At 35.7% G+C, this 25,304-nt stretch overlaps 1 protein-coding gene across 2 annotated transcripts in view; it reads left to right on the top strand.

The window, feature by feature from the left end:
- The window catches only part of LOC308349321 (E3 ubiquitin-protein ligase RNF103), a 110,188-nt gene that overhangs the window by 63,792 nt on the left and 21,092 nt on the right, over positions 1-25,304 (top strand). For both annotated transcript variants that reach the window (XM_080813950.1, XM_080813949.1), the window contains one exon: positions 10,264-10,324. In XM_080813950.1, coding sequence (XP_080670076.1) covers positions 10,264-10,324 — 61 coding nt within the window. The remainder of the gene's footprint in view (positions 1-10,263; positions 10,325-25,304) is intronic.

The following is a 25,304-nucleotide window of genomic DNA, read 5'->3' as shown; positions in this document are numbered from 1 at the left end:
ACTGTGTTTAAACATTTCTGGTAGGCCAGATCTGTGATGAATTCCCTGTTTTTACTTGAGAGTCTTTATTTCTCCTCGTTTGAAAGATAATTTTGTTGGACATAGAATTCTAGGTTGGTGATTTTTTTTTTCAATACTTTAAATATCTCTATCCTCTTTGTACTTGCATAGTCTCTAACAATTAGTCCTTGGTAATTCTCAGCCTTGTTCTCCTATAGATAAAGTGGTTTTCTTTCTGCTTTGTCTTCCTCCAAGATTTTCTCTTTGCTTTGGTGTTTGCAGCTTGAATATGATATCTGCTATTTGTCATTTTTTTGGACCGTTATTATCGTTTGTGTTCTCTTTGCTTCCTGGATCTTTGGTTTGGTGTCTGTCATTAATTTTGGAAAGCTCTCAACCATCATTATTTCAAGTACTTTTCTGTTCCATTTCCTCTTTTATCTCCTTCAGGTATTCCAATTATGTATTACATCTTTTGAAATTGTTTCACAGTTCTTAGACATTCTTTTCTTTTCATTTTCATGGTTTTCTTTTTTAAATTTCAGTGGCTCCGATTCATTGACTCATTCCTCGGCTATGTCCTGTTTACGGATCAACCTCTCAAAAGTATTCTTTATTTCTGCTATGATATTATATTTCTGGCATTTCCTTTTGATTCTTAGTGTTTCCATCCCTGTACCTGCCTTCATTATCCATCTCTTCTTGGATAATATCGACTTTTTTTCCATAAGAGCCACAAAATGTCAGACTTTATGTCACATCTAATCCTGGTTCTGATGCTTGCTTTGTTTCTTCAGATTTGTTTCTTCAGACTTCAGCTTTTTCTTGCCTTTTAGAATGCCTTGAAATTTCATGTTGAAAACTGGACATGATATATAAGGTAATAGGAACTGAGGTAAATTGGTCTGAAGTATGAGGTTTTATGTTAGTCAGGCTAGGAGTTTGTCTTTGTTAATATTTGCTGTAGCTGTAGGTGCTATAGGCTTAAAGTTATTCTAGTGTCCTTGTATTTATCTCCCCTTTTTAAATATTTCTCTCTCTCTCTCTATATATATATATCTATATTTATAGATATATATATCTCCTTTGTTTTCTTGAACATCCATAACAACTCCATTTTGCATCTCTTTTAGCTCTAATTCGTTGTTAAACTGGAGCCCTGTTGGTGTGGTGGGAAGATGTGGGGGACTGGAAGCATTCTACAAACTTATTAAGTCTGTGTGTTAGTGGTCTAAGTCCCTGGACTATGACATTCCTAAGTATTTAATTTCTTGCCCACTTCTGGTGACACAAGAAGACAAAAAAGATAAGAATCTGGTAAATTTCCTTTCCCAAAGTGGGACAGGGAAATGTGCAGCCATTTGCACAATTTTCTTTCTTGGTATTTTTTTCCTGTTGTTACCCTATATATGCTTTATATTGGTCCTTACAATGAAATGTATGACTTACGACATTGAGGTCTTTTTTAAGAGATGAAAATCTATTTTTTACTAAGCCAAAAAACTTGTGACTTTATTTTGCTCTCGTTTGGAAGTAAGTGTAGGTAATCCATCAATTGTTATTTTTCCCTGTAATGAAGACACATTGACTTTAATCTTCAATTATCATTTGTTACACATTTTACTTTTCTCAACTTTTTATTGTAGAAGAAACTGATTAAATGTCATTTATGAAACTGAAACAAAATTTGGGTTTAACTGTTTTCAAGTTTTGGGTGACTATATAACAGAAGGGAGTATGATATCTAAAACAATTTAAAACGAAGATTCAATGAGTCTTTCTAATATTATGAGATAGAATTTTAAAGTATTTCTAACAAAGATGATTTAAAGCACTTATAAACTCAGTTTTTAAAATTTGTAAAATAGTCTTACATTTTAAAATTTTAATTGAAATATAGTTGATATGCAGTAAGTTTTAGTTATACAACCTAGAGATCAGTGATTGTATAAATTATGAATATCAGTAATAAATGTTTTACAATATTATTGACTGAATTCTCTGTTGAACTTTCATTCCCATGACTCATTCATTTTACAGTTGGAAGTTTGTATCTCTAATCCCCTTCACCCATTTTGCCCATCCTCCCACTTCTCTTCCCTTTGTCAACCAGTACTCTATATTTATGAGTTCGTTTCTCTCTTTTTTGTTATTTTTTTGTGTTTGTTTTTTAGATCCTCTATATAAATGAAACCATGTGATACTTGTTTTTCTTTGGCTTATTTCATTTAGCAGAGTACTGTCTAGGTCCATTCTTGTCACAAATGGCAAGATTTCATTCCTCTTTACAGCTGAGTAATGTTCCGTGTGTGTGTGTGTGTGTGTGTGTATCTTTTTTATTCATTTATTTACAGACAGACACTTAGTTGCTTCCATATCTTTGCTGTTGTAAAGAATGCTACAATAAACATGGGGTGTATGTATCTTTCTGAATTAGTGTTTTCATTTTCTTCTGGTAAATACCCAGAAGTAGAATTACTGGGTTGTATGGTAGTTCTATTTTTAATTTTTTGAGGAAACTCCATATGGTTTTCCATAGCAGTTGGTCCAGTTTACATTCCCGCCAGAATGTGTGAGCACTTCCTTTTCTCCACATCCTCACCAACACTTGTTTCTTGTCTTTTTGATGTTATCCATTCTGACTAGTGTGAGGTAATACCTCATTGTGGTTTCGATTTGCATTTCCCTAATGATTGGTCATGTTGAGCATCTCTTCATATGTCTTTTGATCATCTGTATGTCTTCTTTGGAAAAATTATATTTAAGTCTTCTGCCTGTTAATCAGATTGTGTTTCTGGTGTTGAGTTATAGGAGTTCCTTATGCATTTTGCATATTAACCCTTATTGGATATATCATTTACAAATATTTTCTCCCACTCGGTTGGTTGCCTTTCCATCTTATTGATGGTTTCCTTCATGGTGCAGAAGCTTTCTAGTTCAGTATCATCTAGCTCAATATCATCCTAATGATTTATTTTTGCTTTTGTTTCCCTTGCCTGAGAAAAATACTGCTGTAGTTGACGTCCAAAAATTTTCTTTTAGGAGTTTTATGGTCTCAAATTTAGGCCTTTAATCCATTTCAGGTTTATTTTTGTGAATGGTGTAAAGAAGTAGGCCAATTTCATTCTTTGGCATGTAGCTGTCCAGTTTTCCCAGCACCCTTTATTGAAGAGATTGTGTTTTCTCCATTTTATATTCTTGCCTCCTTTGTCATAGATTAACTGGCCATATATGCTTGGGTTTTATTTTTGAATTCTCACTTCTGTTCCACTGATCTATTTTTCTACCAATGCCATATTGTTACTACATATAAGTTTGTGATATATTTTTAAATCGGGATTATGATACCTTGAGCTTCTTTCTCAAGTTTGCTTTGGCTATTCAGAATCTTTTGTGGTTGCATACAAATTTTAGTATTAGTTCTTGTTCTGTGAAAAATGATGTTGGTATTTTGATAGGAATTGCATTGAATTTTTGGGTTGCTTTGGGTAACGTGGACATTTTAACAATATTCTTCCAATCCAGAACCTGATATTTTCCTTATTCGTTTTTTTTAAATATTTTTTGAAATAGATTATATTTGTACATACTATAAAATTCAAAAGGCAGCAAAGTATATCTTTATGTATACTGAAAACTAAATCTGGGGCACCTGGGTGGCTCAGTGGGTTAAAGCTTCTGTCTTCAGCTCGGGTCATGATCTCAGGGTCCTGGGATCAGCCCCACATCGGGCTTTCTGCTCAGTGGGGAGCCTGTCTCCCCCTCTCTCTCTGCCTGCCTCTCTGCCTACTTGTGATTTCTGTCAAATAAATAAATAAAATCTTTAAAAATAAATAAATAAATAAAAAATAAGTCTTTCACTCTTGCTCACAAATTATTCAGTTTCCAACCCTGAAAGCAGCCTAATTTCTTGTGGTTTCTCCCATTGATATTCTGTAATATATGAACATATAAATAAGTATCTCTGTCTTTCCCTTTTTCCACCTCTTTTCCTCCCCTTCTCTGTTCCTTCTCTTTCTCCTTTCCCTCTTTATCCCTCTTTCTCTAACATATATGTCATACTGTAAATGTCCTTTACATTGCTGTTTTCCTTTATATTTTGGGAATTAATTCCATGGGTATTACTTTTTGCATTGCTTTTTTTCTTTTTAGTTAGAGCATAATGTCAGTTTATGGAAATTCTCTAATATGTTTAGTGTTCTATTGATACACGTTAGGTAATTTCTAGTCTTTTGCTACTATGAACAGTGCAAGGGTGCATTTTTACAAAAGTCATTTCACCATTGTCATCTAATGTATTGGATTGAGTACTCACCCCTTGAATATGAGCACTTAAGGACTGTAATGAGAAACTTTGAAACAACTTTTTTGTTTTTTTTTTTTAAATTTAAGATTCATTTTTTTTTTAGGGAGAAAGTGTATGCACACGGCATGGGAAGGGGAGGCAGACAGAGGGAAAGGAGAGAGAAACGTAAGCTGACTCTACGCTGAGTATAGAGTCCAATGTGGGGCTTGATCTCATGACCTGGAGATCACGACCTGAGCCGAAACCCAAGAGTCAGTTGCTTAACCAACTATGCCACTTAGGCGCCCTAAAACAATCAGTTTTTAATGACTTTTATTTTGAGCTTCTGGGTTTATTTAAGCAATGGATAACATTAAGTTGAAAGACAAACTATAGTAATAGCTGTAAGAATAAATAGATAGCTTCTTATCTTTTTGAGTTAGACTTTTTTCAATACTGGACATGGAAATAAAATATAGAAATAAATTGGATGCTAAGGTTGGTATAACACTGTAACAGCTCATTTAAAATTTTATCTTTCATCAAGACAGATAACCTATCATTTATTTACCTTACAGTAGTAAAAATTTTCAATCTGATCCTGCATAAGTGTATTGATATAATACTTCTTGTATTTGTGGAGTTTCATGTTAGATTTATTTGAAAGATTCCATTACTAAAAACAAGTTTGAAAATCACTGCACTGGTTCATTCTGCCTTGCATTAAGATTTGAATTTAAATTGTGAAACTTATCTTACATGTGGTTCCTGGAATTCTTGTAACTGCTACAGGTTTGTACTCATGGGTGTCTTGCTTCCACCTGATTGGGTATCCTCAGGAATTAGCAGTTGAAAGCATTAGAAATAATAGGAGCTAATCATAATCAGTACTTTGACCCATGAGAGTAAAAATCTAAAATTTATGTTTAGCTTTATAATAAACAGGATTAGGAGTAACTTGCTGCCTTATAAAACTATAATATAAAAATTTTTTTTTCCTTTTTTGCTTTCTTTCAGAGAGAGTGCACATAGGTGGAATTGGGGGAAGAGGTGTAGGGAGAGGGAGACAGAGAATATTAAACAGACTCCATGCTCAGTGTGGACCTGGATGCAGGGCTCAGTCTTACAACCTTGACATCATGACCTGAGCTGAAATCAAGAGTCAGATGCTTAGCTGACTGAGTCACCCAGGAGTCCCAGTATTTTTTCTATAAACCTGAATCAAATAGCTTTACCCATCCATGTTGCTAGTTCAAACAAAAATTATTTAACCAAATTCATTTTTGGTCTACAGGGTAGGATACTCTTTTGTTTAGGTCCCTTAGTGGTGTTTGTTTTCACTCTGATTAAAATGTTAGAGTCCTCCCTGCCCCCCATAGTGGATGGTCACATGGTTTCTTTGCAAATTTTTCGAAGTCCGCTCAAAAGTCACCTTAGCTGTTGAGCTGTCTTCCACCACTCTGTATGAAATTACGAGCCTCCCCCCAACAACTGCCCTCATCCTATTTTCCTTGCTTCAGAGTATTTCCTTGTTTATTTACTTACTTTGTTTCCTTAGAATGTAAGTTCATAAGGTAGAATCTTTGTTTCCTGCTGCATCAGTAGCTCAGTGAACATATGAATCGTGAGACTTTCTCTTTTTCTTTTTCTTTTTCTGCTGATTCTGAAAGTTCTGGTTAGATTATAACAGTGTTTTCAAATTTTTTCGTATATTTCCTGAAATAATTTTGACTACTTGTGTGCCCTTTTGAATAGTTATAAATCATCATTTAATTTTTTTTATCATAATGAGGTTTTAAGTAGAGTTGTGCAGGTTGTAATTTTTGGCATATTGTAAATATTGTAAAATTATTACATCACTCTTTTAAAAGTATCACAGGAATTTGATCCCCATCAATATTTAAAACATACATGCACACATTCTTATTTATAGTCAGACATTTTAAATTGTTCACTTTCTTCTTGAAAGGAGAAATGCCATTTACTTTCTATTTTCACCATATGGGTTTCTCTTAATGTAGCAGTTTTATGCTTGAAATAAAACAGTCATCCTATTAGACTTGAAACAAAATACATATATACCTTTTGTGATAAAAACACTCAGCAAACTAAGAATAGAAGGGAATTTTCTTAACATGATAAAGGGCATTTATGAAATCTACAGCTGATTTTATAGTGAATTGTGAAAAACGAAAGCTTTTTTTCTAAGATCAGGAACAAGACAAAGATAACCTGGTTTTGCCACTACTATTCAACATTGTATTAGAAGTTCTAGCCAGAGCACTTGGGCAAGAAAAAGAAATAAAAGATACCCACATTGAAAAGGAAAAAGTGAAACTATCTCTTTGTAGATGGCATGATTCCATATAGAGAAAACTCTGAAGAATCCTCACTAATACTTATAAGTGAATACAGCAAATTGACATGTTTTAAGATAAGCATAAAGTAATTAGTTGTTTTTCACACCAGTGAAAAATCTTAAAAGGAAATAAAATCATTTACAAAGGTATCTGGAAGAACAAAATACCGAGGAAAGAATTTAACCAAGGAAGCAAATCACTTGTACACTGAAAATTATAATATATTGCTGGAAGAAATTTTAAATTCATGGATTGTGAAACTTAATGCTGTTATGATGGCAGTACCACCCAAAGCAGTCTGCAGATTCAGTACAATGCCTATCAAAATTCCAAAATAAAGAGCTGACCTCCAAATTCATATGGAATACAACTGGCCCTGAATAACCAAAACAATCCTGAAAAAGAAAAAAAAAAAATGGAGGACTCACAGTTCCTGATTTCAAAAGTTACTGTGAAGCTATGGTAATGTTAAGAGTGTGGTATTGGCATAAGGATAAATGTATAGACCAAAGGAATAGAATTGTGTTCAGAAGCAAACCCATTCATGTATAGCCAGTTGATTTTCTGCAAGGGTGCTAAGATTATTTAATAGTGGAAGGGTAGTCTTTTTCAACAAATAGTGTTGGGACAAGTGGATATTCACATGTAGAGGAGTGAAGCTCAACCCCTACATCATTCCATATACAAAAATTAAAATAAAACCCTTATTAAGCTATAAAAGTCTTAGATAAAAACATAGGGGTAAATCTTCATGACCTCCTATCTGGCAGTGGATTCTTAACTATGACATCAGAAGCATGAGCACCAAAAGAAAAAAATAGGCAAATTGAAAATCATCAAAATTAAAGCTTTTGTGCATCTAAGGACATGATCAAGAATGTGAAAAGATAACATAAAATGGGAGAATTTTGTGGTGAAAAAACAATGAATACTGTTATGCTGAAAATTAAAAAAAAATGGGAGAATTTATTTGTAAATGTTACATCTGCTAAGGTTCTATTAGAGTGTATAAAGAACTCATACAGCCAGCAACAAAAAGACAATTAAAAATGAATAGACATGAATAGACATTTCTCCAAAAAATATGTTCCAGTGACCAACAAGCACATGAAAAGATATTTAACTTCGTTGATCTTTAAGGAAATGCAAATCAAAACCATAATGAAATAACTGCTTCATTTCATCCAGCAGGTTGACTGTAATTAAAAAATTGGAGGCTGGCAGTATTGGCAAGGATGTAGAGAAATAAGAACCCTTGAACATTCCTGGAGGGAATGTAAAATGGTGAAACTTCTTTGTAAAATAATTTTGGAGTTCTTTGAAAAGATAAACATAGAATCACCATATGACCCAGCAATTCAGCTCCCACTGGATACATATTCCAAAGAATCAAAAATAGGAATTCAAGGAAATATTTGTATACAAGTGTTCATAGCAGCACTATTCACAGTAACTAAAAGATGGAAATAATCCAGAGGTTCATCAAAGGATGTATGAATGAACAAGTTGTGTTGTATACGTATAACAAATATTATTCAGGCATGAAAAGGACTGAAGTACTGATACATGCCACAACATGGATGAACCCCCAAAACACTACACTAAATGAAAGAAGCCAGGCACAAGGGACCACATGTTGTATGATCCCTTTTATATGAAAGTGAAAATAAGATCAAAAGAGATAAAACAAATTAGTGGTTGCTAGGGATTGGGGAAAGGGGGACATAGGGAGAGATTATTTAAAGAATATAGTGTGTTCTTCTGACGTGTTAAGTTTTTGAGACTAGGGAGAGTTGATGATTCTACAACATTATGAAGCCATTAAATGCCATTGAATTGTATATTTTGAAATGGTTATTTTTATGTTATATGAATTTTACCTTAAGAAATATATAAACCTAATGTTAAAATTCTAAAAATCACATATCCATGTGCTTTTAAGCACCTTAATATTTCTTCTGGTTGGAGTTACTGCAGCTTTTGCAAAATACGTTTTGTATAGATTTTGTTAAATAATGATTTTAATGAAATCATTAAAAAGTGAAATTTATTGGAAGTATACTTCCTCTTAATTGTATAGATTTTTTTTTTTTTTTAAGATTTTATTTAGAGCCGTCAGAAGGAGAAGCAGGCTCCTCACTGAGCAAGGAGCCTGATGTGGGACTCAATCCCAGGACCCCGGGATCATGACCTGGGCCGAAGGTGTCCCAATATTTTTATAAATTTTTTAATGCTATTTAGTTATGTCCCCATGGATGAATGCTACAAGGTTCAGCATCAGTTCTATTCCTGTTTCATTATTTGTAAGTTTAAATCCCGCAGTCATTGCTTTTTGTAAAGGTGAATCCTGATTCTCCTGATGAGCTTATTGGTTCGATTTCTGGTTGTGATCACAAAGTTTGCCAAAAAGGCAAACTTTTTGGATTTGCAGTGATGGGGGTCAGCTACCAGCAGCATCTAGTCGTACAAGATAAAGATGTCTTTAATCTTCTTGGAAGCCTAACCACCTATTTCTGGTAACAGGCCTCCCTGGCTTGGAGGTGGACTGAATGTGTGAATCTGTGTCTTATGACCACCACCCTTCATAGTCTGAGGGTTCCATGCCAGCTAATCACTCCTTGCCCAGAAACCGAAGAGGTTTCAGTAGCTTGGATTGCATTGTGCATGGTTGGATCATCTCCAGGGAACGCCCATCCACCTAATGAGGCTGTTACCCCATTTGCAGAGTGCCAGAGCTGTGCCCATCTTCCTGCCTCCAAAGACCTGCACCAACTGTAGAGAGTCTGTGGACTGCATGGCTGTGGGCACTGTAAATTTCATTTTAATGATTATCAGCTGACAACTCTGATTTTCCTTCAATTTCTTTTGAAACTGAAGAATTAGAAAACACTTCAGTTGCATAAGAATTCAATAGTCATTAGAGTAGTTCAGTGCTTTCTCAACACCCATACTGTTATTTCCATTTGGCTCTATGTTTAGTGCTTTAGATGTTTTTGCCTCCAAGGGAAATAGATCATTATAATAGACATAGGTCAGAGGAATTTCTGTCCTTTGTAAAATGAAAAAGCATTATTGTTGAAAAGAGGAAGGAAAAGGTGAACTCTTGACACAGGAAGAACAGGTTTTGAAATAGATTTCAAAAGATTTTTGACTTATTTTTTTATTAACGTATAATGTATTATTTGCTCCAGGGATACAGGTCTGGGAATCATCAGTCTTAACACAATTCATAGTCCTCACTATAGCACATACCCTCCCCAGTGAAAGATTTTCAACTTTTAAAGATCACCTTTTACTATGCCTTTTAAAGATCACCTTTTACTATGCCTGTGCACCTCCTGAAAAATGTTTATGTACCTACAGGGTCCTGAACTCTCTCTGAGGTCTTGTATAAAGTACTTCTTACTGCCTGCCTTCAGATAAGAATTTTTAAATTAATTGGGACTTCTGTACTGTGAATAAAAAGATGAAAAAAAAATAGAATTTGGCCCTAAAGCTTTTGTTTGAAAATGGATTTATTTTTTGTCTAGAATAAATGTAGAATTATAAAATTCTTTAAAATTTGGTGAATTAGGAGTGTTGGCTTTTCTTACAATTGTTTTCTAAAATTTTTCCCAGGTCAATGAATGGTCATTGAAGATAAGGAAGGAAATGAGAGTTGTTGACAGGCAAATAAGAGGTAAATTATAATTTTGTCTCCTATTCCTTATCCCCTTGTTAATTTTATATTCATAAAAATAAATTGCATCTACCCCATTGTAAGACCTAGTTTATTCTTATATTAATTATTTATGGTTGTCCTAATTATTTTGCTTTTTAATCCTTATAAGAAAAACCTTTACATTTTATAAGAACTAAATCTTTCCTTTGGCCTGCAGTTCAGCTCAGAAAGGGGGAGGGGCCGTGTTCATTTATCTCTGATTTCGTAGAGATCAGGTTAGTGTTGGAAACAAAGCAGGTGCTAACATATTGCGATAGGTAGAATAATGGCCTTCCAAAGAAGTCCACATTCTAATCTCAAGAACCTGTGAATATGTTACCTTATGTGGCAAAGGGGACTTTGCAAATGTGATTAAATTGGGAATCTTCAGGTGGGGAGATTATGCTAGGTTGTCTGGGTGGGACCAGTACAATCACCAGGGTTTTTACAAGAAGGAAGTAACATGCCAAGAAAAAGTGAGAGAAAAGGAGAGGTAACCAGGAACCAGGAACATAGGAAAATGTCCTTTGAAGATGGAGGAAGAGGCCACCATCCACAGAATGCAGTTGTCCTATAGAAGTTAGAGAAGGAAAGATACTGATTCCTCCCTGCAGATTCCAGAACACAGCCTTTCCAACACCTTGATTTTAGACTTCTGACCACCAGAATTGTAAAAGAATCAGTTGTGTTGTAAGCCATTATAAAACAAACGAACAAAAAAACCAAACACCTCTTCCTACTTATAAAGGAATGTTTATGGAATTCAGATTAAATAAAGTGTGCATAAGTAAGGAATGGAATTCCATTTTCATGACTAATTGTTTATCTTAGCATGGCTGTAAATTGAGGAAAATATATATAAATATATATTTTTAAAGATTTTATTTATTTGACAGAGAGATCACAAGTAGGCAGAGAGGCAGGCAGAGAGAGAGAGGGGGAAGCAGGCTCCCTGCTGAGCAGGGAGCCTGATGCGGGGCTCGATCCCAGGACCCTGGGATCATGACCTGAGCCGAAGGCAGAGGCTTGACCTACTGAGCCACCCAGGCCCCCCTTATATATTTCTAAATAAAGTTGATTTTTAGGAAGTACAGCGTAAAATTAAGGTGACTTGCCATAGAGATAGTAATGTTTAAAACTTTTATGATTTTTAACTTTCACAATTGGAGAAAAATTAATACCATAAGGATATTTGAGTATCACTTCCTTAAGAAAGGAATTGGAGAGAGCAATTATATTCCCAGCCATGATGGAATAATGTTTTTAAATTTGCACTTGCACTCCCATCATAAATAAAAACCTGGACAAAAATCTGTGAAACATTGGTTTTCAAAACTTGGACAACTGACATTGAAGCATTTTGATTACCAGGAAGTGGGAAACAGTCTTAATATGGTCCTGATTTTCAGCCTGGAAAAACCTTCTGGATCATAGCACATGGAAGGAGGTTCTAAGCAGAGCGTGGTGGTCTTGGGGTTGAGGAGACAGAGATCAGGATTTATAGAGGCTATAGTCACTGGAATTTGTGGGGCGTAGTATCAGAGAGAAGGGTAATACCCAGAGAGAGGACTCTAATGTCTGCACAGTGTACCATTGAGTCTTTAGCTGAATACTAAGCTGTGCAAATATAGAGATTTCAAGAGGTTAGGCAAAGAACAGTTACTGGGGAACAGCACAAATATCAGGACACTATAAGCTAAACAATTCTTAGAGGTAACAAAGAATTGAGAGATGGTAGGGTTCTGATCAGACACAGGAAGAGACATTGTTGAACATTTTGGACATTCAGTAGAGAACCTAGAAAGATCATGCCTTTATTATTAAGGCTAAGGTAGACCTATATTAAAGGCTACTATAGCCCTCACCAACAGAGCTTAAAAACAGTTCTTGAAAGTTGATCTGCAGAGCTTAACTGCCTGTCGAAATAACGCTGAACACTCTTTAAAGGCAGACTCAAGAAAAGACCCTGAATCACCAGGGGAATATTGAAAAAGAAAACCAAAGCTGAAGGTATCACAGTGCCTGACTTCAAGCTACATAGCAAAGCTGTGATCATCAAGACAGCATGGTACTGGCACAAAACAGACACATAGATCAGTGGTCAGAACAGCCCATACTATGGTCAGCTAATCTTTGACAAAGCAGGAAAGAATATCCAATGAACAAGACAGCCTCTTCAATAAATGGTGCTGGGAAAATTGGACAGCTGCATGCAGAACAATGAAACTGGACCATTCTCTTAAACCATACACAAAGATAAACTCTAAACAGATGAAAGACCTAAATGTGAGAAAGGAATCCATCAGAATCCTAGAGGAGAGTACAGACAGTAACCTCTTGGACCTCGGCCACAGCAACTTCTCTCTAAAGGCAAGGGAAACAAAAGCAAAAATGAACTCTTGGCACTTCATCAAGATAAAAAGCTTCTGTACAGCAAAGGAAATAGTCTATAAAACCAAAAGGCAATCTACAGAATGGGAGATATTTGCAAATGACATAACAGATAAAGGGCTGATATCCAAGTTCTATAAAGAACTTACCAAAGTCAACACCCAAAAATCAAATGATCTAGTCAAGAAATGGGCAGAAGACTTTAACAGACACTTCTCCAAAGACATACACATTGCTAACAGGCACATGAAAGTGTTCCACATTACTTGCCATCAGGGAAGTACAAATTGGAACCACGAGATACCACCTTACATCAGTTAGAATGACAAAAATTAACAAGACAGGGAACAACAAATGTTGGCAAGGATGTGGAGAAAGGGGAACCCTCTTACACTGCAAGCTGGTACAGCCACTCTGGAAAACAGTATGGAGGTTCCTCAAGATGTTAAAAATAGAGATACCTTATGACCCAGCAATTGTACTACTGGGTATTTACCCCAAAGACACAGACATAGTGAAAAGCAGGGGCACCTGCACCCTAATATTCCTAGCAGCAATGTCCACAATAGCCAAACTGTGGAAGGAGCTGAGATGTCCTTCAACAGATGAATGGATAAAGAAGATGTGGCTCATATATACAATGGAATATTACTCAGCCATCAGAAAGGATGAATACCTACTATTTGCATTGACATGGATGGAGCTGGAGGGTATTATGCTAAGTGAAATAAGTCAAGCAGAGAAAGACTATTACATGGTTTCACTAATATGTGGAATATAAGGAATCAGGCAGAGGACAATAGGAGGGAGGGAAAGGAGGTAAACCTGAATGGGAAGAAATCCGAGAGGGAGACAAACCATGAGAGACTCTGGACTCCAGGAAGCAAATTAAGGATTTCAGAAGGGAGGGTGGGGGGGGATGGGGTAACTGGGTGATGGGTATTAAGGAGGGCACATGATCTGATGAGCACTGGATGTTATACGCAACTAATGAATCATTGAACACTATGTAAAAACTAATGATGAACTTTATGTTGGCTGATTGGACTAAATAAGAAAATAAAAATAAAATACACAAAGTAAAAAAAAAAAGGAAGACCCCCCCCAAATTCAGACACTCAAAAATGAAACAGTTTATTAGGTAACTAACTCTAACATGGTATCAGAAAAAGATAATGGGTTTTGGAGTCAACACTACCAAGTTTAAACCCTGTGTTTGTTAATTAGCCATCTATCCCTATTAAAATTCTTTGAATCTCATAGAATTGTTTTAACATTTAAATTTGCAAGTGTATGTAAAGCGTTTAGGCCAATACCTGGCTTAAAGTGGGGTTTACTACATTGATGGTGATACCAAAAAAGGGGCTACTTTAGACAGTCTGACTTTGAAGTAATGTGTTTGCTTTATATGTTACTTGCATTTGAAGATTTATCATAGAAACACTTTTATTGTCTTTCATCTGGTTTTATATTAGCAGTCAAGATGAATAGGTTTTTTTTAAAGAAATACCAGTGTAAAAACTAGAACTTGCAAAACTAACCTATGATCTTGAAGTCAGGTTATTGGTTACCCTTGGGGAGATGGTGAATTAGGCAGACATAATGGGACCTGTGTAATACTTTGTTTCTTGATCAGGTTCCTGGTTGCATGGGTGTGTTTACTTTGTTAAAATTCATTTTGCTCTATAGTTATGTATCCTTTTCTGTGTGTATGCTATACTTAAATAAAAAGTTTAATAGTAACCTCAATTAAGCAAAGTATAACTACAGGTAGTTCTCCACATTTTTAGCTTTCAGTTAGATGTGAAACACATTTAGAGCACTCATGATAGGCAATATTAGTATGAATTTAGATCATTTCTATTGCCCCTTTCCTCATGCCCCTCTCTTAGACTCCCCATGAGTCTAAAGGTAATAATATACATATTGATGAAAAAATGTATAAATAAGAAAGTTAAAATCACCCAGAAATTCTACCACTCAAAATAATATCATAAATATTTCGCTAATCTTTCAGATATGTCTGTCTGTACTTAGTATTTATACACAAACACTTATTTATGAATGGCTCATACTCTCCTTGTTGCTGTTTCATTCATTATTTCTTATTTTAGTAAATGTACATAACCTAAAACTAACCAGTTTTAAGTATACAGTTCAGTGACATTAAGTACATTCATGCTGCTGTGCAACCATTACCACTGTCCCTTTCCAGACTTTTCCTTCATCCCATACTAAAACTCTATACCCATTAAATAGTAACTCTCTGTCCACCCCTACCACCCCACCCCTGCAAGTGACACCAAATCCCCTGGTAACCACTATGCTATTTTCTGTCTCTGTGTATAATATGCCTATTCTAAATACCTCATATAAGTGGAATCAAAGAATATTTGTCCCTTTGTGCCTGGCTTATTTTACTTATCATAATGTTTTTGACATTCATCCATTATATATAGCATGAATCAGAGTTAACTTCCTTTTTAAGACTGAACAGTACTTCATTGTATGCATGCTTCATTTTGTTTATTCATCTTCAAACGGACATTTGGGTGGTTCTACCTTCGGGTTATTGTGAATAATGCTGTTTTGAACATGAGTGTATAAGTATCTGTTTGAATCCCTTTTCTCATTTTTTTTTCCCCCTGTACCCTGTACCCTATAGTGGAATTCCTGGGTCAAATGGTAATTCTGTATTTAATTTTTGAGGAAACACCATAGTGCTTTCCATAGTGCACTGCACCATCTTACATTCCTAATATCAAGGACTAAGACATTCAAAAACACATATATGGCAGAATAGAAAAGGTTAGTGTGCAAACCCAAGGCAAGCTACAGCTCTGCAAAGACCTGAGAATACTTTTAAGTTTACTGTGTAGGTTGATCCCCAGCACAATGATACCTTGCAGCAGTAAAAACAAAAAAACAACAAACCCTGCTAAAGTGGGAGAATCTGACTTCAGACTTATAAGAGTCAAATGTCTCATTTTCAACAACAACTACAAAATCACAAGATGTACAGATAGGAAAATATGGCCCATCCAAAGGAAAATAAATGAACAGAAAATGTCCCTGAGAAAGACCAGATGACCATTTTACTCAGCAGATACTTTAAAACAACTTTTAAAGATGTGCAAAGAGCCAAAGTAAAATGTGGACAAAGTCAAGAAAATCAAACATGAATAAAGTGGAAATATCAATAAAAAGATAGAAAACCTGAAAAGAAACCAAAAAGAAATTCTGCTGCTGAAAAGTACAATAACTGAAATGAAAAATTTATTAAAGTTACTTGAAAGCAGATTTGAGCAGGCAGAAGAATTGGTGAAGTTGAAAGTAGTACAATTGGAATTATCAAATCTGAGGAGAAGGGAAAAAAATTGAAGTAAACTGAGCCTAAGGGATCTGTAGAATACCAAGAAGTAGACCAGCAGACACTTTGTGGGAGTCCCAGAAGGAAAATAGAAAGGGGCAGGGAGATGATTTAAAAGACTAGTGACAGAAACATCTCAAATTTTATGAAAGACATGAATATAATCATCCAAGAAGCTCCACATACTTCAAATAGTGTATACCCAAAGAGACCCATGCCAATGCACATTATAATGCCACATTATAATAGCAAACTTCAGGTAATGTTCAAAGCAGTGAGAAAGGACTTAAAATATAAAAGGATCTCAGTAAGATTTTCAGCAGATCCCTTACCAGAAGTATTGAGGGTCAGAAGGCAGTGGGTTGATATTTTCAAATGAAAGAAGAACTATCAGCCAAGAATCTTATATCCAGCAAAACAAGGGAGAAATCAAGGCATTCCTAGATAAACAAAAGCTGAGGGAGTTTGTTACCACTCGATCAGCCTGGCAGGATATGCTACAGGGTGTCCTTCTGGTTGAGATTAAAGTATGATATTAACTTGAAGCCATATGAAAAAATAAATAGCTATGTTAAAGGTAAATACATGGGTAATTATAAAAGCTACCATTTTTGTAACTCAGTTTGTAACTCCATTTTTTGTTTTCTGTATGATTTAGGAGACTTGGGCATTTGAAAAAAAATATATTAGGCTATGTTTTTGAACTCAGCCTACAGAAAGATGTACTTTTGTGACATGAGTAACTGAATGGGAGTGGGGACGGAAATGTATAGAATTTAAGTTTTTATATGCTATTGAAGTTAAGCTCATATAAAGTCAAATTAGTATTATAACTTTAGTATATTAACTGTAATCCCTATGGTAACCACAAAGAAAATAGCTGTAGGTTATACAAAAAAGCCAATGAAATAGGATTTGAAAAGTTTTACTATTAAGAGAAGTAAACAGAAAAGAAGATATTAATGCAGGAAATGAAAGACAAAAAAGCTGTAAGGCCCACAGAAAAATTGGCAAAATAGCAGAAGTAGGCACCTCTTTGTCAGTAATTAAATGTAAATGGATTAAACTCTTCAGTTGAAAGAAGTTGGCAAAATTGATTTTTAAAAAATGATCCTACTCTATAGTAGGCATATGTCTGTAAGGCATTCACTTTAGGTCCAAAAGTACAAGTCAGTTGAGAATGAAAGGACAGAAAAAGATGCCCCATGGAAATGGTAACCAAAAGAGTAGAAGTTGCCATACTAATAAAAAACAAACTTTAAATCAAAAAGATTACAAGTCAGACCTTTTATATTACTAACAGTTTCAGTAGAATAAGAGGATACAACAGTTAATTATACATATCTGTGCACCTAAAAACAGATTGTCAAAATATGTGAAGCAAAAATTGACAAAGGGGGAAATCATTTTGCAATAATAACCGGAGACTTAATAATAACCTACTCTCAAAAGTGAATATAACAGCCAGGGGCACCTGAATGGCTCAGTTGGTTAAGCCTTGATTTTGGCTGAGTTCATGATTCAGGGTTGTGTGATCGAGCCCTGAGTCAGGCTCCATGCTTAGTGCGGAGTCGGCTTGAGATTCTCTTTCTTCCGCTTCCTCTCTCCCTCCCCCCTGCTCATGTGCACAGTCTCTAAATAAATAAGTCTTTTTAAAAATGTGAATAAACAACCAGACTGAAGATAAATAATAAATAAAAAATAAGATAAATAAAAAATTGTGAACAACACAGCCAGATCTAATAGACCTCTATAGAATGCCAAACAACAGAATACACATTTTTCTCATGTGCACATGGGACATTCTTCAGAATGGACCATATGTTAGCTCAAGGATCAAGTTTCGATCAAATTTAAAAGTATGTAAAGTATCTTCTCTGACTACAAGGGTTGATTAGAAATCAGTAGAAGAAGGAACACTGGAAAATTCACAAATATTGGGAAAATAACACACTCTTAAAACAACAGATGGGAAAAATTCACAAGGGAAACTAGCAAGTATTTAGAGATGAGTGAAAACCACAACACAGTATATCCCAACTTGTGGTATGTAGCAGAAGCAGTCTCAGAAGGAAATTATAGCTATAAAAATGCTAACATTAAAAAAGGAAGATCTCAAACCAGCCACCTCTAACTTTATATCTTAAAGATTTAGAACAAGAAACTTACCTAAAATTAGCAGAATAAAAGAAGTAATAAGGATTAGAGCTGAGATAAGTAAAATAGAGAATAAGAAAACAGAGAATAAGAAACCAACAGCAAGTTCTTTGAAAAGACCAACACAATTAGCCAGTCTTTAGTTAGATTGACTAAAAATGGGAGGGGAGTGAGAGAGAGGACTCAAGTCCCTAAAATTAGAATCGAAAGTGGGATCGTTACTATGATTCTACAGAAACCAAATATATAAGGTTACTATGAACAGTTGTGTACCAGTGAATTGGATAACACATTTTGAAATGGACACATCTCTAAAATCATAAAACCTACCAAGACTGAAACTAAAGAGCAAATCTGAACAGACTTGATTGAATTAGTAATAAAAAAATCTGACAAAGAAAAGTCCCCAACCTGATGTATTCACTGGTGATTTCTACCAAATATTAAAAGAACCTCAGTTCTTCTCAAACTTTTCCAAAAAACTGAGGAGAAAACACTTCCTTAGTTGCTTTATAAAGCCATCGTTACCTTGATATCCAAGTCAACTGACAGTACAGGAATCTGAACACCAACGCAGAAATTTTTTTTTAAAATGTAGAGACTTCAAAAGAATTATGCACCATGACCAAGTGGGATTCCTGGAATGCAAGCATAGTTCAATATATGTAAATCAACCAGTGTAATATAACACATCAACAATATAAAGGGGGAAAAACATGTAAGCATCTCAGTTGATGCAGAAAAGCATTTGACAGAATTTGACACCCTTTTATGGTAACATTCAACAAACTAGGAATAGAAGGAAATTGCCTCAATGTAATAAAAGCTGTATGTGAAAAATCCATAGTGAACATTACACTCAGTTGTGAAAGAAAGGTTTTTCTCTACAATCAGGAACAATGCAAGGATGTCTGTCTGCCTTTGGCTGCTTCTCCTCAACAGATACTGGAAGCTCTAACCAGAGCAATTAAGTAAAAGAAAGAAAAGGCATCCAAATTGGAAAGGAAGATGTAAAATTACTTTTTTTTTAAGATTTTATTTATTTATTTGACAGAGCAATCACAAGTAGGCAGAAAGGCAGGCAGAGAGAGAGGGGGAAGCAGGCTCCCTGCAGAGCAGGGAGCCAGATGTGAGGCTCAATCCCAGGACCCTGAGATCATGACCTAAGCTGAAGGCAGAGGCTTAACCCACTGAGCCACCCAGGCACCCGTAAAATTACCTGTTTGTAGATAATATGATCTTATGTGTATAAACCCTAAAGATTCCAAACAAATCTATTCTAACAAAAGTGTTAGAACTAATAAATGAATTCAGCAAATTAGCAGGATACAAAACACCTAAAAGTCAATTGCATTTCTGTACACTTAACAGTGAACAGTCTGAAAGGGAAATTAAGAAAACAATCGTATTTACAGTAGGAACAAAAAGAATGATGAAATTCTTAGGAATTAACTTATTAGCCGAGGAGGTGAAAGACTTACACAGTGAAAAGTATAAAAACGTTACTGAAAAAAAATTAAAGATATAAATAAAGGGAAAGACCTTCTGTGTCCATGGATTGGAATACTTAATATTGTAGCACCCGATCTGATCTGCGGATTTGGTGCAATCCCTATCAAAATCCCAATGACTTTTTTTTTTAGAAATAGAAAAATCCACTTAAAAATTCATATAGAATCTCCAGAAAGAGCTAAAACAGTTTTGGAAAAAAAAAAAAAAAGCAAAGATGGAGGACTTATACCGCCTTAATCTCAAAACTTACTATAAAGCTGTAGAAATAAAACCAGTGTACTACCTGCATGTAGACAGTCATAAAGACCAATGAAATAGAATAGAAAGCCTAGAAATAATATATGGCCAAATGATTTTTGACAGAGGTGCCAAGACCATTTGGTGGGGAAAAGACTGTCTTTTCAGCAGGCAGTGCTGGGAGAACTGGATAAACCATATGCAAAAGAATGAGGTTGGACTCTTACCTATCGCCATATACAAGTTAACTCAAAATGGATCAAAGACCTAAAGGTAAAAGCTCTAAAACTCCTAGAAGAAAACACAGGGCAAAAGCATCATGACATTGGATTTGGCAGTGATTTCTTGGATAAGACCTTAAAGCCACAGGCAACAACAGAACTAGAACAAATTGGACTTCATGAAAATTAAAAGCTTTACATATCACAGAACATAGTAAAAAGAATAAATAGAATAAAAAGATAATTCACCAAATGGAAGAAAATATTTGTAAATCATATATCTGATGAGGGATTAATATCCAGAATATATATATATGAAATTCTTAGGACTCAACTGAAAAAAAAAATCCTATTCAAAAATGGACAAAGGACTTGAATAGACTTTCAAGTCTTTAGAACATTTCTCCAAAGAAGGTATACAAGTGGTTAATAAGCACATGAAAAGATAGAATTACTAATGATTAGGGAAATGTGTATTAAAACCACAATGAGGATGCCTGGGTGGCTCAGTGGATTAAGCCACTGCCTTCAGCTCAGGTCATGATCCCAGGGTCCTGGGATCGAGTCCCACATTGGGCTCCCTGCTCAGCGGGGAGCCTGTTTCTCTCTCTGCCTCTGCCTGCCACTCTGCCTGCTCGTGTGCTCGCTTGCTCTCTCTCTCTCTCTCACACAAATAAATAAATAAAATCTTTAAAAAAAAAAAAAAACTACAATGAGATAACATCTCAGACCCACTAGGATGGCTGCTATCACTCAAACCAAAACAGAAAATAATAAGTGTGGACAGGAGGTAGAGAAACTGGAACCAGTGGTCACTGTTCTGGTAGTGTAAAATGACAGAGCAGCTGTGGAAAACAGTATGGCTTTTCCTCAAAGAGTTAAAAAAATTGAATTGCCATGTGATACCACAATTACACTTTTGAGTATTACTGTGGACTGAATGTTTTGCTCCCAAAATTCATATGTTTAATTCCTAATCCCCAGTGTGATAGTATGGAGGTGGTGGTAGGGGTTTGGGAATAATTAGACTATGAAGGTGGAGCCCTTATGGATGGGATTAGTGCCCTTTTCTGAAGAGACACAAGAAAGATAATGTGTCCATGATGTGAGGATACAGCAATAAGGTGTCTATGTGCAAACTCGAAAGAGGGCTCTTAGAAATTGAATTAGCCAGCACTTTCATCTCGGATTTCCCATTCTCCAGAATGGTTTGAAATGAGTTCTGTTGTTTAATTCACCAAATCTATGGTATTTGTTATAGCAGCCTGACCTAATACATACTTTCATACCACAAAGTGGGGTGCTGCTGTAACAAACGTCTAAAAATGTGGAAGCAGCTTTGGAACTGGGTAATGGGTAGAGACTAGAAGAGTGTTGAGTTGCATGCTAAGAAAAGTCTACTTTGGCAGGAATGGAACTTTAGTGGCAATTCTGGGGAGGGCTTGGGGGGGGAAAGCAGGTGAGAAAGCTTCCATCTTGTTAGAGAACACTTAAATAACTGTACTTAAATTGGTAAAGATTTGGATGTTAAAGGTCATTCTTCTGTTGAGGTCTTAGATGGAAATGGGGAACAGATTATTGGACAATGGAGAAAAGGCATTTGTTTATAAAATGGCAAAGAATTTGCCTTGAATTAAGTTTGGGGTCTAGTGTTTATTGGAAGTTAGAACTTGCAAGCAATAAAGTTATAGATTTAGCTAAAGAAATTTCTTCTTCTTTTTTTTTTTTTTTTAAGATTTTATTTATTTGTTTGACGGAGATCACAAGTAGGCGGGCCGGGGGGGCAGGCTCTCCGAGGAGCAGAGAGCCTGATGCGGGGCTCGAGCCCAGGACCCTGAGATATCACAGCCTGAGCTGAAGGCAGAGGCTTAACCCGCTGAGCTAAGCGAAGTATTGGAGGGATAGCTTGGTTCTTCCTGTTTATGGTAGAATGCAAGGAGAAATAGAGAAACTGAAGAATGAATTGTTTTTTTCTTTCTTTCTTTTATTGAAGTATAGTTGACACATGATGTTACATTAGTTTCAGCTTTACAACTTAGTGATTTAACTTCTCTGTACATTATGCTATGTTCACCTCAAATGTAACTATCATCTGTTATCGTACAACACTATTAAAATACCCTACACTATACCTTTTAATCCCAGTGATTTATTCATTCCATAACTGGAAGCCTTCACCCATTTTTGCCCATCCTCCACCCCCCCACCCCTCTGACAACCATAAGTGTGTTTTCTGTGGATCTGTTTCTACTTTTCCTTCATTTTTATTTTTTAGGTTCCAGATATAAGAGAGATGATACAGTATTTGTCTTTCTCTGACATAATTCACTTAACATAATAACCTTTAGGTTCATCCATATTGTCACAAATGACAAGATTTCATTAGTTTTTATGGCTGAGTAATATTACATTGTGTGTATATAGCCCGTCTTGATCCATTCGTGTATTGATGGATACTTGGGCTACTTCCAAATCCTGGCTGTTGTAAAGAGTGCTGCAGTAGACGTAGGGGTGCATATGTCTCCTCGAAATACTCAGGAGTGGAATTACTGGATCATATGGTATTTCTGTTTTTAAGTTTTTGAGGAACCATACTATTTTTCTCCCATTTTCTCTATTTTCACCAATTTACATTCCCACCAGCAGTGCATAAGGGTTTCCTGTTCTCCACATCCTCGCCAACAATTGTTATTTCTTGTCTTTTTTTTATTCTACCCATTCTGACAGGTGTAAGGTGATATCTCATTGTAGTTTTAATTTACATTTCCCTGATGATTAGTAATGTTGAGCATCTTTTCATGTGTCTGTTAGCCATCTTGTATGGCCCTGGAGAAATATTCAGATCCTCTGCCCATTTTTCATCAGATTGTTTGGGGTGGTTTTTGTTTGTGTTTGCTTGGGGTTTTTTGGCGTTGAGTTATCTAAGTTCTTTATATATTTTGGATATTAACCTCTATTTGTATGTATTGTTTGCAGGTATCTTCTCCCATTCAGTCGGTTGCCTTTTGGTTTTATTGATGGTTTCCTTCACTTTGCAAAAGCTTTAATTTTGGTATAGTCTTAATAATTTATTTTTGCTTTTGTTTCCCTCACCTGACGAATCTTATCTAGAAAAATATTGCTAAGGCCAATGTCAAATTACTGCCTGTGTTTTCTTCTAGGAGTTTTATGGTTTCAGGTCTCACATTTAGGTCTTTAATCCATTTTGCATTTATTTTGTATAAGATACCTTTTATATAAGTGGTATAGTCTCTTTTTTTTTTTTGTAAGTAGCTGTCCAACTTTCTAGCACCATTTACTGAAAATAGTGTCCTTTCCGCATTGTATATTCTTGCCTCCTTTGTCATAGATTGACTTTGTGTGGGTTTATTTCTGGGCTCTGTATTCTGTCCTATTGATCTATATGCCTTTTTTGTGTGCCAATACCATAGTGTTTTGATTACTATACCTTTGGAATAGATCTTGAAATCTGGGATTGTGATACTTGCAGCTTTGTTCTTTCTCAAATTTGCTTTGGCTATTCAAGGTCTTTTGTGGTTGCATAGAAATTTTAGTATTATTTGTTCTAGTTCTGTGAAAAATGCTTTTGGTACTTCAATAAGGATTGCAATGAATCTATAGATTGCTTTGAGTAATATAGACATTTTAACAATATTAATTCTTCCAATCCATGAGCATGGGATATCTTTTCATTTGTTTGTGTCATCTTCATTGATTTCTTCAGTGTTTTATAGTTTTCAGAATATAGGTCTTTTACCTCCTTGGTTAAGTTTATTCCTAGGTATTTATTCTTTATGGTCCAGTTGTAAATGGAATTGTTTTCTTACTTTCTCTTCCTGTCACTTCGTTATTAATGTATAAAAATGCAACCAATTTCTGCATATTATATCCTGTAATGTTTACTGAATTCATTTATTGTTTCAAAGAAGGAATTGTTAAACAAAAAGGAACCAGAACTTAAAGATTTGGCGTAGTTTCAATCTGTACCTATCGCAGAAAATGAGAAAGCGTATTTGGAAGAAGACAACAAGGGTTTGGTTGACCAACTGTTTGGTAAGGAGATTAGAATGTGTGTTAAGCGTAGACTACTTCAGCGACCCCAGCAGGATCACTGACAGTTTGAACGGAAAGAGATGGATACAGGTCCAGAATGAAGGAGGCCTGTCAGACTTAGATTCTTCAGGACAAGACAATAAACAAACCATTAGACTTTGAACATGCACTGTTTTTCAAGAAAGGAAAGAATGTTCCAAAAGCTGATTCAGAGATCATCAGGGCTACCATCTTGGTTCTAGTAATCCAGTCTGCTTCCAGCCAAAGCCATAGAGAAGGACTGCTGGCAGGGCCCTAAGGGTGTGACCCCCTGCCTGGCAGATTCTCAGGTTGGGTGGGTCCTCCACAGAAAGCCACAGCATGGTGGTGCCCCACCAAAACATGGGGGTGATATTGCCACCTCAGTGGGACTGGAAGTCAGATCACTGGATCAGTGAGGCTTCTTAAGTCTTAAGACCTCGTGGAGTTTGCCCTGTTAGGTTTTGGAATTGCTGGGGACTGTCATCCCTTCCTTCTTTCCTATTTCTCCCTTTTGGAATGGAAATGTTTATCCTATGCCAGTGACATGTTCATGGCTGGAGAGGAATTTTGCCTCAGGATCAATCATACCTTGAGTCTTACTCATATCTGATTTAGATATTTATTAATTATTTTTCTAGTATAGTGGACATACAATGTTACATTAGTTTCACGTGTAAGGTTTAGATGATATTTAGATGAGACTTTGGACTTTAGAAGTTAAAGTTGAAAAAAAATTTGAAGGGCGCCTGGGTGGCTCAGAGGATTAAGCCTCTGCCTTTCAGCTCAAGTCATGGTCTCAGGGTCCTGGGATCAAGTCCCACATCTGGCTCTCTACTCAGTGGGAAGCCTGCTTCCTCCTCCCTCCCTGCCTGCCTCTCTGCCTACTTGTGATGTCTTTGTGTCAAATAAATAAATAAAATCTTTAAAAAAAAAAAAAAGTTGAAGTTGATGCTGGAATGAGTTAACACTTTTGAGGTTGTTGGGATGGAATGAATAC

The sequence above is a fragment of the Martes martes genome (assembly GCF_963455335.1).
Source record: "Martes martes genome assembly, chromosome: 9".
NCBI classification, from domain to species: domain Eukaryota; kingdom Metazoa; phylum Chordata; class Mammalia; order Carnivora; family Mustelidae; genus Martes; species Martes martes.
Note: the sequence above shows the minus strand (reverse complement) of the source record. Positions and strands in the feature narration are given on the sequence as shown.